General features: G+C 43.8%; 1 protein-coding gene across 1 annotated transcript in view; it reads left to right on the top strand.

The window, feature by feature from the left end:
- The window catches only part of LOC119946729 (polypyrimidine tract-binding protein 1-like), a 47,263-nt gene that overhangs the window by 2,455 nt on the left and 25,847 nt on the right, over positions 1-18,961 (top strand). Inside the window, 5 exon segments of the mRNA XM_038768148.1 lie at positions 3,396-3,471; positions 5,393-5,565; positions 14,854-14,976; positions 14,978-15,001; positions 17,186-17,356. Coding sequence (XP_038624076.1) covers positions 3,396-3,471; positions 5,393-5,565; positions 14,854-14,976; positions 14,978-15,001; positions 17,186-17,356 — 567 coding nt within the window.

The raw sequence follows: 18,961 nt of genomic DNA, 5'->3' as shown, positions 1-18,961 counted from the left end.
AATTAGCCTGGAGGCAGTTTGAATGCATAGGAAGGTGCAGACTCTGGAACGGTGGTGTTAGAATCAACAAGATCGGTTGACAGAATATGTTGGTTAAAGTACTGAGATGAGTCAAGGATAATCAATCGATCAGTCAATTGGTATTTCTTGAGTGCTTGCCGTGTGTAGGGCATTGTACTAAGTGCTTGGGAAAGTACAGCACAACAATATGAGAGAGACATTCCCTGCCCTCAACCAGCATGCAGTCTAGAGGAGGAGCCGAGCTTGCAGGAGCTATTAGACTGAGCCCTATGTGGCGTTGGCATTGTCCTTAACTCCTCTCCCTCATTCAACCAACTTATTCAACCTGTCACTAAATCCTTTCGGTTCAAACTTCACAACTTCACTAAAATCCATCCTTTCCTCTCCATCCAAACTGCTACCATGTTAATCCAAGCACTTATCCTATCCCGCCTTGAAGACTGAATTGGCCTTCTTACTGTCCTCCCTGCCCCCTGTCTCTCCCCACTCCAGTCCCTACTACACTCTGCTGCACAGATCATTTTTCTACAAAATCATTCAGGCCGTGTTTCCCCACTCCTCAAGAACCGCCGGTGCTTGCCCATCCACCTCCGCATCAAAGAGAAACTCCTTACCATTGGATTTGAAGCACTCAATCACCTTGCCCCCTCCTTCGTCACCTCACTACTCTCCTATTACAACTCAGTCCACATACTTGGCTCCTCTATCGCTAACCGTCTCACTGTTCCTCGATCTCGTCTATATCACCGCCAACCTCTTGCCCTTGTCATTCATTCACTCATTCACTCATTCATTCATTCATTCAGTCGTATTTATTGAGTGCTTACTGTGTGTTCTAAGCGCTTGGGAATGTCCTCGCTTTTCATATCCAACAAACAACCACTCTCCACACCTTCAAGGCCTTATTGAAGGCACATCTCCTCCAAGAGATCTTCCCCGACTAAGCCCTCATATCCTCTTTTCCCACTCCCTTCTGTGTCATCTTGACCTGCTCCCTTTATTCACCACCCCAGCCCCACAGCACTTATGTCCATATCCTCAATTTTATTTCTTAATTGATTTATTTACTGTGGTATTTGTTAATCACTTACTATGTGCCAGGCACTGAATGAAGAGCTGGGGTAGACATAAGTTAATCAGGTTGTACAGGGTCCCTGTCCCACATAAGGCTCACAGTCCTAATTTCCATTTAACAGATGAGCTAACGGAGGCACAGAGAAGTGAAGTGATTTGCCCAAGGCTGCATAGCAGACAAGTGGTGGAGCTGGGATTAGAACCTGGGTCCTTCTGACTTCCTGGACTGTGCTCTATCCACTAGGCTATGCTGCTTCTCTTTATTTATTTGTATTAATGACTGTCTCCCCCTCTTGACTGAAGGCTCATTGTGGGCAGGGACTGGTCTGTATATTGTCGGTGTTGTGCTCTCCCAAGGGCTTAGTACTGCGCCCTGCACAAAGTAAGCACTCAATAAATACGACTCATTGATTGATTGATTGATTGATTGAGGTTAAAGCAATAACCTGATGTCTACTGCAGTACGAAGCACTGTACTTGGCGTATACTAAGTGTAAACCCGGGCTTGGGAGTCAGAGGTCGTGGGTTCTAATCCCTGCTCTGCCGCTTGTCAGCATTGTGACTTTGGGCCAGTCACTTAACTTATCTGGGCCTCAGTGACCTCATCTGTAAAATGGGGGTTAAGACTGTGAACCCCATGTGGGACACCCTGATGACCTTGTATCTTACCCCAGTGCTTAGAACAGTGCTTGGCACATCGTAAGCACTTAATAAATACCATTATTATTATTATTATTGATCATTCATTCGATCATATTTATTGAGCGCTTACTGTGTGCAGAGCACAGTACTAAGCACTTGGAAAGTACAATACAGCAGTAGAGACAATCCCTGTCCACAAAGGGCTTACAGTCTAGAGGAGGCGAGGCAGAATCCAAACAAGTAAACAGGCATCAGTATAAATAAATAGAATTTTAGATGTATAAATATATACATAAGTGCTATGGGGCAGGGGTTGGGGGATGGGGAGAGCAAAGGGAACCAGTCAAGGTGACTTGGAAGGCCGGGGCAGGGGAGCTGAAGAAAAGGGGGCTTAGTCTGGGAAGGCCTCTTGGAGGAGGTGAGCCTTCAGTAAGAATAATAATAGTGATGATGGCATTTGTTAAGCGCTTACTGTGTGCAAAGCACTGTTGTAAGCGCTGGGGAGGTAACAAGGTGATCAGGTTGGCCCACAGGGGGCTCACAGTCTTAATTCCCATTTTACAGATGAAGTAACTGAGGCCCAGAGAAGTTAAGTGACTTGCCCAAAGTCACACACCTGACAATTGGCGGAGCCAGGATTTGAACCCATGACCTCTGACTCCAAAGCCCGGGCTCTTTCCACTGAGCCACGCTGCTTCTCACTGAGCCACGCTGCTTCTCAGTAGGGCTTTGAAGCGGGGAAGAGTGATTGTTTGGTGGATTTGAGGAGGGAGGCCGTTCCAGGCCAGAGGGAGAATGACCCCACACCAGGGGTCAGCATCGAGACAGGAGAGATTGAGGCACAGTGAGAAGGTTAGCGGCACCAGAGGTGGAGTGTGCAGGCTGGGATGTAGAAGGAGAGAAGGGAAGTGACTAACAGTCTAACCGAGGCTTGTCAAAGGGGAATAAAAACGTATGGTTCTGGGTGTTTGAAATGAGCCAAGATTGATTTACATGTTCATCATAGTCATTAGAGAACAGTGATACCGAACAACCGATTTGACCATTTCCCTTGAACTCTCATTGTATTCAGTGAAAGCTCAAGTTCTGCAGGCCTTCATTTACAGTCAGAACTAGAAAAAAGGTCTTTCCTTGAAGGGTCTGAATATTTCTGATAAGTAGATGTGACTGTTTCTGTTCATTCATCAGTGAACAGGCCCCTGAGAGAGCTTAATGCTGGATAATTGTGGCAAGGTCAAACCCACTTTTCAAAGAAGTCCCGAAGGTTCATTTAAAGGATTAAACATTTGTAGCCCAACATTTTATGTCTTTTGCTAGTTGCTAACTGTTACTAAGGATTTCTTTCATCTTTGATAGGATTTATAAAATTCTAGGGAGGTGTATAATTTGACAGGTGAATTATATTTTCCCTTTCTATATTGGTGTTTTTTGCGGCCTGACAATTATGGGTATGGAAAGAACAAAGCAGTGTAGCATGAAACAATTAAATGCATTATTTCCAACCCTTTGCAAGTAGGTTTTGCATCCAAATTAAGGCTATGCAACCAATTTCAATATTCAGCAATTCCAGTCAGATTCTGAATTGTTCTTTTGTTCTAAGAGAATTTGAATGAAATTTAGGAAACAGTGGAACTTGCCGTTTTCCTTTTCTCTTGTAGCGGGGATCTGACAAACTTTTCGCTACTTGTGTTACCAACGGACCACCTCTTATCATGAGCAACAACCCATCTTCAGGTAAAATTGTCCAAAATATTTTGGAAACCTAGCACCTGAACCCAGAAGGGCCTGGGGTCTAGTCCTGTCTCTTCCACTTGTCTGCTGTATGAGTTTGGGCGAGTCACGTCCGTTTTCTGGGCTTCAGTTCCCCCATTTGTAAAAATGGAGATGAAAACTGTGAGCCCCATGTGGGACATGGACTGTGTCCAACCTAACTATCATGTATTTACCCCAGCACTTAGTACAGTGCCTGGCACATAGTTAAGTGCTTAACAGATACCATTAAAAAATAGTCCCTTTGGTATTTTAAAAAAACTGCCCCATACCTTTATATGTTGCTTATTCTGTTTATTTCCCCAATTGCGTTAAATATGTAGACCTCTTTCCAGCTTTACTTGGGCCGGGATTGTGAGGCATTGTCCGTTAGCAGTCTTGGGGAGGTGCTTCATTTTGCTTAGATTTGCTTCCATTTTAATGCTGATCAAAACTAAGAAACGTATATGTGAAAACGACTTCAAACTCTGGTGAGGAAAGGAAAAAGTGGGGAAACTTGGTGTGTCTTCATAGTTTGACTTTACCTAGACAATTTTCTGTAAATGAGATCGAGGAAGCCAAGATTGATAGGGGAAAATATAGTTTTAGGGCTTTTGTTTGTATGCTTTGTTTTCATTCATTCCGTTCAATTGTATTTATTGAGCGCTGTGTGCAGAGCACTGTACTAAATGCTTGGAAAGTACAGTACAGCGATAAAGAGCTTAGAACAGTGCCAGCGCTTAGAACAGTGCTTTCAACATAGTAAGTGCTTAACAGATACTATCATTATTGTTAAAGAGGGACAGCCCCTGCCCATGAAGGGCTTACAGACTGGGGCCGGGGGGTGGGGGGTGGGGCAGACATCAAAACAAGTAAACAGGCTTCAGTAAAATTAAGTAGAATTATAGACACATGCTTATAAACATACGTACTACGGCGGGGGGACGTGGGGGAAGAGGAAAGGGAGCAAGTCGAGGTGACGCAGAAGGGAGGGGGAGCTGAGGGACAAGGGGCTTAAGTCTGGGAGGCCCTCTTGGAGGAGCTGTGCCTGCAGTAGGGCTTTGAAGCAGGGAAGAGTGGTTGCTTGGCAGAGAAGCAGCATGGCTCAGTAGAAAGAGCACGGGCTTGAGAGTCAGAGTCATGGGTTCAAATCCCGGCTCTGGCAATTGTCAGCTGTGTGACTTTGGGTAAGTCACTTCACTTCTCTGGGCCTCGGTTCCCTCATCTGTAAAATGGGGGTGAAGACTGTGAGCCCCATGTGGGACAACCTGATCACCTTGTAACCTCCCCAGCGCTTAGAACAGTGCTTTGCACACGCTAAGCACTTAGTAAATGCCATCATTATCATTATTCTTATTATTTGAGGAGGGAGGACATTCCAGGCCAGAGGTAGGATGTGGGCCAGGGGTCTACGGCAGGACAGGCGAGATCGAGGCACAGCGAGAAGGTTAGCACCAGAGGAGCAGAGTGTGCGGGCTGGGATGTAGAAGGAGAGAAGGGAGGTGAGGTAAAAAAAAAAGGGGGCAAAGTAATGGAGAGCTTTAAAGCCAACAGTGAGAAGTTTTGTTTTTATGGTATTGGTTAGGCGCTTACTGTGTACAAAGCATTGTACTAAGTGCTGGAGTAGATTCATGCTAATCAGGTTGGACACAGTCCACGTTCTTCACGGGGCTTTTAATCCCCATTTTACAGATGAGGCTACTGAGGTCCAGGTAATTTAAGTGGCTTGCCCAAGGAAGGTCACACAGCAGACATGTGGCAGAACTGGGGGTAGAACAAAGGTCTTCTGACCTTCAGGCCTGTGCTTTTTCCACTAGGCCATGCTGTAAAATGAAACATTGTGTATGTCTTTAAAATCTCTTTGTTCATAATATTGGTGTTTAATTGCTTATTTTTCTTTTGCCAGCTAATGGAAATGACAGCAAGAAATCTAAGGGTGACAACAGAAACACAGGGATCCCTTCCCGTGTAATCCATGGTCAAAAACTTCCCAGTGATGTCACAGAAGCAGAAGTTATTTCCTTGGGATTACCTTTCAGCAAGGTCACCAACCTTCTTATGCTGAAAGGCAAAAGTCAGGTATTGAGAAATTGTAGTCAGGTTGATCAGAGAGGAAACACTTAGACTTGCATCAGGACATCATGACTAAGACATCATTGTTTGTTCCGAGTCCCTCTGGGATTATTATGGAATATTTGACATCCCACTTGGTAAGGGGTTGTAAGAAGTTCAGAACAATGAAGTGACACAGTCTCTGCCCATACAACTAAAGTGATCAGAATACATAACGGAGTACTCATTTATACATAAGTGGTAAGAAGGGCATAAGTATCTTCATAGGTACTGGAACTGGATGAAGGAATAATATGGGTCAGCCTTCTTGGTGGAGGTGGGTTTTAGAAAGGCTTGAGACCCGAAGAGACCGGTGATCCAACTGTAAGGATGGAGGAAGCTCAAAAGCTGGAGAACAGTGCAAGTGAGGGGAGGAGAGGAGAATCACTACAGATGCAGCAAGAGAGTTAGCTTGGGAGGAATGAAGAGAATGAATTGGAATAGCTGGGAAAGAGGGGAAGCAGATTAGATGGGGTGACAGGGTGGGGAGCCTTGAAGCCGATTATGGGGCACTTTCGTTGTTACAAAGAGACACAGAAAGGTAGGGTTGTGTTATACAGTTTGAAATGGGGAGAGGCTGGAGGCTGAGTGGTGAATGGGGACACTTATTCAATTGGGTAGTTGTGGCAAGACTACGGCATACTCTGAATGGCAGCAATTTGGGTGGAGAGGAAGGGGAAAATCCAGGGAGTGCTGTTCAGGAAAAACTGGAAGGATTTGGCCAAGGCCTGGATGTGAGAATTGAAGGATGGCAAAAATTCAAGGATGACAACAAGATTGCAAGATTCTAGGACAGGGAGCATGGTTCATTTATCTGATATATGGAAGTTAGGGGGAAGAAGAGTGAGTTTAGAGAGAAAAGGTGAATGTGCCTCAATCTTATCTATCTCACCACTGGCCCTTATCCCACATCCTCCTGGCCTGGACGCTTGGAATTCCCCTTCCATATACTTCAGACTACCACTCTCCCCACCTTCAAAGCGTTATTAAGGTCAAACCTCTGCCAAGAAGCCTTCCCCAATTAAGCCTTCATTTCTCCAGTTCCCCCTCCCTTCTGTGTTGTCTATGCACTTGGATCTATGACCTTTGAGGATTTGGAATTCAGCCCATACTAAGCCTCCTGGCACATAGGTACATACCTATAAATTCTGTATTATAAATTGTTTATATTAATGTCTGTCTCCCATTCTAAACTGTAAATCCGTTGTGGGCAGGGAACATGCTTACCCACTCTGTCTTACTGTACTCTCATAAGCACTTAGTTCAGTGCTCTGCACATAGTAAGTGCTCAATAAATTAATGAAAATAACAATAATAACCATTATTATTGTGCTGTTCGTTAAGTACTTACTATGTGCCAGGCACTATACTAAACCCTGGGGTGGATACAAGCAAGTGGGGTTGGATACAGTCCCTGTCCCACATGGGGATCACAGATGAGGGTAACCGAGATCATTTTTACAGATGAGGTAACTGAGGCACAGAGAAGTGAAGTGACTTGCCCGAGGTCACACAGCAGACATGCGGCGGAGCCAGAATTAGAACCCATGACCTTTGGACTCCCAGACCAGTGCTTTCTCCACTAAACCTTGCTGCTTCCCGATTCCATTGACTGATTGATTGTTAGTGTAGACACATTGAGTCTTGAGATGCTGGCTGGGCGGGCAGAGTGGAGGAATCGTGGAAGCTAGAGGAGATGTGAGACTGTGGGTCAGATGGGCTAGAGGGAGAGAGAGGGAGAGTAAAAAAAGGGTAGAGAACCCTGATCAAACTCTTGAGAGATGCCCACAATAAGAATGCAACCAAAGGAGTGGTTGGAGAGGTAGGAGCAAAATATGGAGAATGCAGAAAGCCAAACTACAGAGAGTCAAGAAGAGAACTGGTGGCAAAGAAGTGAATCAATCAATCAATCAATCGTATTTATTGAGCTTTTACTGTGTGCAGAGCACTGTACTAAGCACTTGGGAAGTACAAGTTGGCAACATATAGAGACAGTCCCTACCCAACAGTGGGCTCACAGTCAAGAAGGGGGAGACAGAGAACCAAACCAAACATATTAACAAAATAAAATAAATGGAATAGATATGTATAAGTAAAATAAATAAATAAATAAATAAATAAATAAATATATAAACACATAAATAAACAAATAAATAAATAAATAAATAGAGTAATAAATATGTACAAACAGGAATATACAGGTATATACAGGTGCTGTGGGGAAGGGAAGGCGGTAAGACGGGGGGATGGAGGGGAGGACGAGGGGGAGAGGAAGGAGGTGGCTCAGTCTGGGAAGGCCTCCCGGAGGAGGTGAGCTCTCATTAGGGCCTTGAAGGGAGTAAGAGAGCTAGCTTGGCGGCTGGGCAGAGGGAGGGTATTCCAGGCCGTGGGGATGACGTGGGCCGGGGGTCGACGACGGGACAGGCGAGAACGAGGCACGGTGAGGAGATTAGCAGTGGAGGGTGCGGGCTGGGCTGTAGAAGGAGAGAAGGGAGGTGAGGTAGGAGGGGGCGAGGTGATGGAGAGCCTTGAAGCCCAGCGTGAGGAGTTTCTGCCTGATGCGCAGATTGATCGGTAGCCACTGGAGATTTTTGAGGAGGGGAGTAATATGCCCAGAGCGTTTCTGAACAAAGATAAGCAGCATGAAGTATGGATTGAAGTGGAGAGAGACACGAGGATGGGAGATCAGAGAGAAGGCTGATGCAGTAGTCCAGACGGGATAGGATGAGAGCTTGAATGAGCAGGGTAGTGGTTGGGATGGAGAGGAAAGGGCGGATCTTGGCAATGTTGTGGAGCTGAGACCGGCAGGTTTTGGTGACGGCTTGGATGTGAGGGGTGAATGAGAGAGCGGAGTCGAGGATGACACCAAGTTTGCGGGCTTGTGAGACGGGACGGATGGTAGTGCCATCAACAGAGATGGGAAAGTCAGGAAGCGGGCAAGGTTTGGGAGGGAAGACAAGGAGTTCAGTCTTGGACATGTTGAGTTTTAGGTGGCGGGCAGACATCCAGATGGAGATGTCCTGAAGGCAGGAGGAGATGCGAGCCTGGAGGGAGGGAGAGAGAGCAGGAATGCCAGAGGAGGGGACAGAGTCAGAAATGCATTTAGAGTGGGTGAATTTTTAGAGCACCCTGCAGGTCTCCTCTTGGGAGATGGCTGTGAAGCCAGAAGAAGCAGGTGAAGAGTGTTGTGGAGATTTTGGGTAGTCATTCATACAGTCGTATTTATTGTGCACTTACTGTGTGCCGAGGATTGTACTAAGTGCTTTGTAGAGTACAGTACAACAATAAACACATCCCCTACTCACAACAAGGTAGTCAAATGATGAGTTTGATTTTATCAACAGAGTAGTCGTGGAGATCGTCAGGAGTTAGGGATGGATGTTGGTAGGGGGGAGTGGGAACTTCAAGGGAGAAATAAAGGTTTGTTGGAGCTAGTAGGAGTTGTAGGCCTGTGAAGTCCATGAGAGAGGAGAATTAGAGTTATTGAACAGAAAGCAGCTGAATTATAGCATCGAAATGTCAATTGTGCTTGGAAAAATTGACCTGGAGCCTGGTTTTCTGCCCAGCTCCATTTATCTGCATCAATGCAAGAGCGGAGGAAGCAGATTGTGGAAGTGTTCTAGGATTGCTTGTTGGAGAAAAGAGTAAGGGAGGAATGGTGGGGACTCCTGACAGTTCAAAAACAATCATACAGGAACAAATTACCAATTACACAGCAGCTCTTAGTTCCATTTTAAACATTAAAATTATACATTTCTACATATGACATTAGAAAAGGTTTGTTTAATATTCAATTGTATTTATTGAGCGCTTACTGTGTGCAGAGCACTGTACTAAGCGCTTGGGAAGTCCAAGTTGGCAACATGTAGAGACGGTCCCTTCCCAACAATGGGTTCACAGTTCTAGAAGGGGGATTATTAATATATTAATAAACATTAATATAGCAGAAATTAAAATGTGAATTTTAAAGATGTTAATACTTGACAGAAAAGCTGCCGGTGAGGTGTGAAATATTCCATTTAACAGCACCAATCGTTCTCAACTTCCCCTGTAGAGGGTATGGTCTATGCCTTACGGCAAGAGGTATGGTCTATGCCATACGGCAGACTGCAATTTGTTGTCAGTTTGGTATCCAAAACCAACAAAATCATTAGTCTTCCACACAGAACTAGACCATCATCCAACTGAAATAGTCTATATAATCTACCGCCTCCACCCAGGTTATATAACTGTTTTTTACAGCAGTTTTCACTGGATAAATGACCAGCCTGTGCCACCTTGACTTGCTCCCTTTATGTATCCTCCACTGCAGCCTAAAAAGCACTTATGTCCATATCTGTCATTTTAAGTATTTATATTAATGCCTGTCACCCCCTCTAGACTGTCAGTCAGGGAGGCAGCATGGCGTGGTGGCTAAAGCACAGGCTTGGGAGTCAGAAGGTCATGGGTTCTAATCCCGGCTCTGCCACGTGTCTGCTGTGAGATCTTGGGCAAGTCACTTCACCTCTCTGTGCCTCAGTTACCTCATTTGTAAAATGGGGGTTAAGTTTTTCATCCCAATGTGGGACAAGGACTGTGTCCAACCCAATTTGCTCGTATCCACCCCAGCGGTTTAGTACAGTTTCTAGCACACAGAATGTGCTTAACAAATAATGCAATTATTATTATTATTTATTTAGTGCTTACTGTGTGCAGAGCACTGTTCTGAGCACTTGGGATAGTACAATGCAACAGTAAAAAGACATATTTCCTGACCACAATGAATTTACAGTCTAGAGGAGCTGTGTTAGCCAATCCTGCCCCTGTTTAGCAACTCGGAGTGATGAGAACAGTAGCCAGTGAGGTGCAGCCACAACTGATGGAGTCCATTCTTCCCTGATGCCGACCCACTTGCTACCATGGTTTCTGCTGCTGACCACAGGTTTCATGAGTCATTTCTATTGGACTTCTAGAAGCAGCAAAAAAACCTCACAGAAGTATTCTGAATAAGGTAATGTGGCTTCTACAGTTGCCTAACTTAAAATTGCCAGACTATAAGCTCCGCAAGAGCAGCATAAGGTCTACTAACACTATTGTACTCTCCCAAGTGTTTTGTACAGTGTTCTACACACTCAATAAATACCATTGATTGATATAGTCAGACAATTAGGACTTTGAATCTGACTTTGTTTGCTAGCATTCAATAATGATAACACCAGATTCCGTCCTTTCTCATGAAAAACAAAGGTACATTTTCCCTGAGTGAGATATCCAGATGTCTCCACATTGGCAGGACAATGCTGATATTTCAGAGTCTGTCCCACCTCCCACTTGTGAAATGATAATGTGCTTTGAAAAATCTAATGAAAATAATTTGAAACCATGACAAGGATCTGTGCCAGTTACGGGGTGAATAGACCCTCTTAAAAGATGTTTACAAGGAAATACTATGTCCCCACCATAAATTGATACAGTCCCTATCCTATGATGCTTCCATCCTAATGAACAAGACAGGACAAAACCTAGGTCTGAGCTCAAGTACAGACTTGAACCAAAAGCTGCCTGTGACATAAAACCAAATAAAGAAACCATAGACCGCTGGAAAGGGAAAGCTAGATCAGGAGGTATTCATCTGTAAATCTTAATCGAGTGAATTTTAAGTAAAGTCTAGAAGGAGGGACTTGGGAGAATAAATACTTTTTTTAAGGATATTTAAGTGCTTGCTATGTTCCAGGCATTGTACTAAGCACTGGGATATAAGCTAATCAGGTTGGACACAACCCCTGTCCCACATGAGGCTTACAGTCTTAATTCCCATTTCATGGAAGAGGTAACTGAGGCACAGAAGAGTGAAGTGACTTGCCTAAGGTCACATAGCAAACAAATGGTAGAGGCGTAATTATAACCCAGGTCCTTATGACTTTCAGACCCGTGCTCTATCCACTACTAGGCCAGGCTGCTTCTCTAACCTGTTTCAGTCAGTGCAACCATCAGTAAGTTTGCTTGGTTGGAGAGGTGATAGCCATTGGGGCAGGAGGCTGGGGCACTCAAGTAAGTCAGCCGGGTCATTGTTTTAATCAGCACTCTGGTGCCATTGTCCTTTTAATAGCAAACAAAAGAAAATTCAGCCCTCTAACTCTGCAATTTTACAAATGATTGGATTTTTCAAAATTATGAGATTTTGACTGAAGCATTGTATCTGATCTGAAAAAGTGCATTCATCTGAAGAAGCAGCAAGGGCTAGAAGGAAGAGCATGGGCCTAGGAGTCAGAGGACCGGGGTTCCAATCCCAGTCCTGCCACTTGTGTGCTGTGCGATCTTGGGCAAGTCACTTAAATTGTGCATCAGTTGCCTCATCCGTAAAATGGGGATTAAATCTTCCTCCCTCTGATTTAGACTTTGAGCCATATGTGGGGCAGGGATTGGGACCCACCTAACTATCTTGTATTAACCCAGTGCTTAAAACAGTGCTTGACAAATAGTGAGCACTTAGTACCATTTAAAGAAAGAGATTTTTCTCTTCCTAGTGTTTTAAGCACCTAAACCAAGTCATGTAGCATGGAGAAATACGTAATCTCTAAAGTGAGAACATTTCTCTGGTAAAAATCTCTCAATATCTGGAATTCACAAACAGGTAAATACTGTGTTTTAGCTGTGATTTTCTTGGTAGTAGTATACCACTCCTGTTCATTAATATAGTTTTTGAGCTATTGATTCACTGCCCCATGGTGTTTCATCAGTGGAAACTGCCATATATTGCCAGTCTCTGAGCTTTGCAAATGGTTGTTAAACTTTCTCTCACACACCTCCACAAGATGTGTAAATTTTACACATAAATCCCACATAGACCTGGTCTAAATTAATCTTTTATTGATTTGATTTGATGTAATATGCCCCTAGCTAACCTGAGACTCAATCTAATGTATTTCCACTCTCATTATTCCTTAAGCTTTAAGAGCATTTAATAGTAGAATTCAAGATGTTTAAGTTCTATAATCACAGTTAATCCTCAACAAGTCTACTTAAAGGGATAAGTCATGAAGCATCACCTATGCGTCCTGCACTTGAAAGAAGCAGCTCAAATCAAATGTTGTACACTTCATTACAAGTTCAGGGGTAATCCATTCGTTTACCATTGGGGGTTCAAGAGTTGGTGCAATTTTATGTGAAAGGAGCCACATCCTGTGGAAGATGGCCAGGGTCCTGAGTTATTTTCACAGCAGCCATTCTGACGGAAAAGCAAAATCCTGTCAGCTTGGAAATATCAGAAGTCATTTTCCCAAGTTGATCTCTGCCTCCACCATGTCACTTTGACTTTATGCTGCCCCATAATAGCAATAAAGACTATCAGCTTTTTTAGTTATTAGATTAATTGTGATCCTCTATAACAGTTGAGGGGACATTATTATTTAGTTATTTATTGAGTGCTTACTGTGTGCAGAGCGCTGTACAGAGCACTTGGGAGAGAACGATGTAGCAGTAAACAGACACATTACTTGCCCACAGTGAGCCTACAGTCTAAATGGGGAGGCATGTTTATATAAATTAATTACAGATGTGCATATAAGTGCTATCGGGCTGGGAGGTGGGATGAATTCATTCATTCATTCATTCATTCATTCTTCATTCCAATTCGTATTTATTGAGCGCTTACTGTGTGCAGAGGCACTGTACTATTCATAGGAAGTACAATTGCACATATAGAGACTTTCCTACCCAACAATGGGCTCACAGTCCTAGAAAGGGGAGACAGACAACAAAACGAAATGGTGTGGCAGGTGTAAAGTCATCAGAATAAATAGAAATAAAGCTACATGCATATCATTGACAAAATAAATATAATATTAAATATGTATAAGTAAAATAAATAGAGTAATAAATCTGTACAAACATATATAGAGGTGCTGTGGGGAGGGGAAGGAGTTAGGGTGGGGAAGATGGGGAGGAGGAGAGGAAAAAGGGGGCTCAGTCTGGGAATGCCTCCTAGAGGAGGTGAGCTCTCAGTAAGGCTTTGAAGGGAGGAAGAGATCTAGCTTGGCGGATGTGCAGAGGGAGGGCATTCCAGGCCCCGGGGAGGTCGTGGGCCGGGGGGTTGATGGCGGGACAGGCGAGAACGAGGTACAATCATTATCAGAAAAGCAACAGAAAGCATAGTGCAGTGGATAGCATGGTCCTGGGGGTCTCGAGATCATGGATTCTCAACCTGACTCCACTACATATCTGCTGTTTGACCTTGGGCAAATCAATTCACTTCTCTGTGCCTCAGTTACCTCATCTGTAAAATGAGGATTGAGACTACGTCCAACCCAACTTTGCTTGTATCCACCCCTTAGTGCCTTAGTAGAGTGGATGAATAACGGGAGCAAGTCAGGGCAACACAGAAGGGAGTGGGAGAAGGAAAGGGGGCTTAGTCAGGGAAGGCTTCATGGAGGAGATGTGCCTCTCAGTAAGGCTTTGAAGATGGGGAGAGTAATTGTCTGTTTGATTTGAGGAGGGAGGGCATTCCAGGCCAGAGGCGGGATGTGGACAGGGGGTCGGTGGTGAGATAGGGGAAATCACGGTACAGTGAGAAGGCTAGCATTTGAGGAACAAATTCAGTCCCATAGGAATAGTCCACGTTTCCTTGGCATGAATATGAGAGAAATTTAAAACAAAAGTAGTAACTGCTTAAGTGAATAAGGAACTCATCTCACAGCAGTGTGGCTCAGTGGAAAGAGCACGGGCCTTTGGAGTCAGACGTCATGGGTTCAAAATCCCGGCTCCTGCCAATTGTCAGCTATGAGACTTTGGGCAAGTTACTTAACGTCTCTGTGCCCCAGTTACCTCATCTGTGAAATGGGGATTAAGACTGTGAGCCTCCTGTGGGATAACCTGATTGCCTATGTAACCTCCCCAGCGCTTAGAAACAGTGCTCTGCAATCAATCCATCAGTTGTATTTATTGAGCGCTTACTGTGTGCAGAGCACTGTACTATGTACTTGGGAAGTACAAGTTGGCAAACATATAGAGACAGTCCCTACACCAACAGTGGGCTCACAGTGTAAAAGTCTCTGCACATAGTTAAGCACTTAATAAATGCCATCATTATCATCATCATTAAGTTCATGAGCAGGGAATGTGACTGTTATATTGTTGTATTGTACTCTCCCAAGCGCTTAGTACAGTGCTGTGCACACAGTAAGCGCTTAGTAAATATATCCGATTGACTGAGCTGATTTAGAGTGATTCATAAGGGCTGAAGTAGGTTTATTACAGTCACACATTATTTACTTTTAGGCTTTCATAGAAATGAACACAGAGGAAGCAGCAAACACTATGCTAAGTTATTACGCCACAGTGCCTCCAGTTCTTAGAAGACCGCCCATCTACATTCAGTTTTCCAACCACAAGGAACTCAGAAACTGAGAACTCTCCAAATCAAGCAGTAAGTTTTTAACTTTTGTTGTTGTTGTTGTTGTTTTATAAAAAATAAGAGAAACACTGTGGACTCGTGGAAAGAGGACCTGCCTGTGAGTCAAAGGACCAGGGTTCTAATCCCAGCTCTAGCACATTGTCTGCCGTGTGACCTTAGGCAAGTCACTTAACTTCTCTGTGCCTCCAGATCCCTTACTAGTAAAATGGGGATTAATGTCGTGAGCTCCTTGTGGGGCAGGACTGTGTCCAACCTGATTACCTCGTGTCTATCCCCACGCTTGGAACACTGCTTGGCCCCATACTAAGCGCTTAACAAATACTTCAGTTATTATTATTACGATTACCATTATTGGATTTGTAATTAATTACCCCCAGCTTGCTCATCATTTCCCAAGGCAAGAAAGAGAAAGGGCATGATCATTCATGTTTGCTGTAAAATTGACAGGGACTTGGCAAGATGTCAGATGTGCACTGTGTTTAACGAGTCAGGCCATTTAACCTTACCATTCTTGATTTATTACACTTTTAATTTTAATATGGTCATTATTAAAGCACTGTCTTTGTTGCCAAGAACTTTGGTAAACACTCCCATCTGCCCACACGGGACGAAGTGGGAGGGACTTGTTCAGTGCCTGCACAATAATAGGCACTAACAATGTACCATTAAAAAGAAAGTATTAAATCCCCATTTTACAGATGCAGAAACTGAGGCGCCCAGGAGTTAAGTGATCTGGCCCAAGGTCACCCAACGCAAAAGTAGTAGAACTGGGCTAGAACCCAGGTATCCTGACTCCTAGTTCCCTGCACTGTCCACTAAGTGATAAGAAAGTACCCCAGAAGTTCGGAAGAAATTTAGGTGGTGTCATAATTGGAGGCTTCTAGGAATGCACGGTTTTTGAGAAGCGGAGATGTGGATAAAAAGTTAAATGGTTGTGGTTTTGAGGGTCTTTTTATTTTGGAGTTGAGGTAAATGGGTTCACGAAGGTGCTGGCTTGCATGCATGCATGCACGCACGCATGAGTGGGTGTGTGCCGTGTGGGTGTGAGTTTGTGTGTTTTAGAGCATGTTCATAGTGAATATGTTGGCCCTGAGATAACAGTTATTGACCAGAATGCTTCAGAAGAGCTGAGTACTCAATTTTTACAAAACAATTGTAGGATAAAATCAGTGATGCTATTTGGGGAGTTTTTTCTTAGGGCAGAGTACTGACGTAAGTGTCTTCAGATAATTTGATAAAGAAAGTCAGAGACGTTCTACACACTAATGTAAGCTTAATGGTTTTTAGTTACCTTTGACGGAAACTTGACCTGTCCATTGTAATCTCATATTCTACTGCCTCCCTGACTCTTCTACACTAATGTTCCACCTAGTTCCTGAGATTCGGTATGTGCAAAACTGAATCTCTCATTTTCTATCTCAAATCTTCTAACAGTTCAATTGTGGTACTTGTTAAGCACTTTCTAAGTACTAAGTACTGGGTTTAGGTACAAAATAATCGGACTAGACACAGTCCCTGTCCCACTGAGGTTTTTGATAGAGGGAAGGTGAGAGGAAGCTGGGAATAGAGCCCAGGTCCCAGACCTCCAGGCTCATGCTCTTTCCAATGGACCATGCTGCTTCCCTAGCTGTTCTTTTAACCCTGACTCTTCCATCATGGTGGACAACACCACCTATCTCCCCATCAACCTCTTGCCTTTTACTGCTCTCCCTGCCTAGAAACGCTGCCCAGCTTTACAACCTGCACACATCAGCTTACCCCATCTTCAAAGCCTTTCTGAAATTCTCATCTTCTTTAGGATGTCTTCCCTGATTAATCATGTCTTCTACCCTCCCTTTTTCTCCCAAGCATTCAAATTTCAAAACCACATTACCTCACTACCTCCCCTTAAGAGGAGTCTTAAGACACTATTGCTTCCCCCTATTGTTCGTTTATTTTAATGGCCGCCTCTTCATCTAGACCCTAATCTCCTTGAGGTCAGGGATCTTCTAACTTCAATATTCTCTTCCAAGTAGGTAGTACAGTGCTCTGCATAGAGAAAGTGTTCAAGTACTTCTTTTGATTTGCTTAACCTGCTAGATCCTTGTAGTAAACAAGACAGGATTTGCACCCAAAGGTACAACTTGCAGGGCTGTCCTGTAGGTTTCAACTGCAGAAATAACTGTATGCTAACTGGATGGGAATGTTGTCTTCCAGCTTGCCCAGGCAGCTCTGCAGGCAGTAAATTCTGTTCAATCTGGAAACCTGGCACTTCCTGCCTCTACCTCATCAATGGATGCTGGAATGGTTATGGTTGGGCAGAGCCCTGTTTTAAGGATCATTGTGGAAAATCTCTTCTACCCAGTCACACTGGATGTCCTCCATCAGGTAAAAAGGATTGTTTGGGGTATTTGATAGCTGCCCCACCCACAACCCCACCCCCACCACACTTATAATAATAAATAAATAAGGGTTATAAAAAAATAACGATGGTACTTTCTAAGTCTGTTCTGTGTGCCGGGGTAGATCCGCATTTATCAAGTTGGACACAGTCCCTGTCACACATGGGGCTCACAGTCTAAGTAGGAGGGAGTAGGATTTAATTCCCATTTTACAGATGGGGTAACTGAGGCACAGAGAACTGAAGCCACTTGCCGAAGGTCACACAGCAGACATGTGGCAAAGCTGGGATCTGTCTTCCCAGGTCCACTGATTTCCGGACCTGTGCTCTTTCCTCTAGACCATGCTGCTTCTCTAAGTACATGTTTTTAAATGTATTGTAAATATATAATATGATGCATGCATGTATGTATGTGTGTATATATATATATGTATGTGTGTATAGATAGATATATATATGAAGCATTATAAATTATTTACTTATAATGATAAATTATATTGTTATATTGTACTCTCCCAAGCGCTTAGTACAGTGCTCTGCACATAGTGAGTGCTCAACAGAGAAGCAGCGTGGCTCAGTGGAAAGAGCATGGGCTTTGGAGTCAGAGGTCATGGGTTCAAATCCCCGCTCCACCACTTGTCAGCTGTGGGACCTTGGGCAAGCCACTTAACTTCTCTGGGCCTCAGTTACCTCATCTGTAAAATGGGATTAAGACTGTGAGCCCCACGTGGGACAACCTGATCACCTTGTATCCCCCCCAGCGCTTAGAACAGTGCTTTGCATATAGTAAGCGCTGAACAAATTACCATCAGCATCATCAATCAATGCTATTGATGATGATATTGGAGGTGACAGAATGTGTCTTTAATAGCATGGGTTATATAGTTTTGGTGAACCAAATAATCTAGGGAGACTGTGTTATGCTGTTAGTAAGGAATACGTGCATTTTTGAATCAATCAATCAATCAATCAATCATATTTATTGAGCGCTTACTATGTGCAGAGCACTGTACTAAGCGCTTGGGAAGTACAAATTGGCAACATATAGAATCTTGTTTCTCAGGTGGTTTGAGCATTCCTTCTGGGGAGAATAGTGCTTTATAAGCTGGCTTTTTAATGTCCAAGCAATTAAATGAAGAGTTGGGTTTCATCGGCAATCCAAGTGTTTGTATCCGGCCAACCTCGAGCAGGGAAGCCTGTGAACAAAAATGAACAAATGACTACCGTAATGACTTTCAAGTAGTAACTTTCAAGTTCTAACGCAGTGGGGAAGTTTGTTCGTCTGTTCGTTTGTTCATTCATTCATTCATTCATTCAATCAATCATTCAATCAATCAATCAATCATTTATTGAGTGCTTTCTGTGTGCGGAGCACTGTACTAAGTGCTTGGGAGAGCGTATAATACAACAATAAACAGATACATTCCCTGCCCACAATGAGCTTGCAATCTAGAGGTGGAGGCAGACAATAATGTAAATAAATAAATGACAGATATGAGCATAAGTGCTGTGGGGATGGGTGGGGGGGATGAAGAAAGAGAGCAAGTCAGGGTGACACAGAATTTGTTTCTTAAAGTATAAAAATAAAAATA

Source organism: Tachyglossus aculeatus, chromosome Y3, assembly GCF_015852505.1.
Source record: "Tachyglossus aculeatus isolate mTacAcu1 chromosome Y3, mTacAcu1.pri, whole genome shotgun sequence".
Classification (NCBI taxonomy): Eukaryota; Metazoa; Chordata; class Mammalia; order Monotremata; family Tachyglossidae; genus Tachyglossus; species Tachyglossus aculeatus.
The sequence above is the reverse complement of the archived record's forward strand: the minus strand, read 5'-3'. Positions and strand labels throughout refer to the sequence as shown.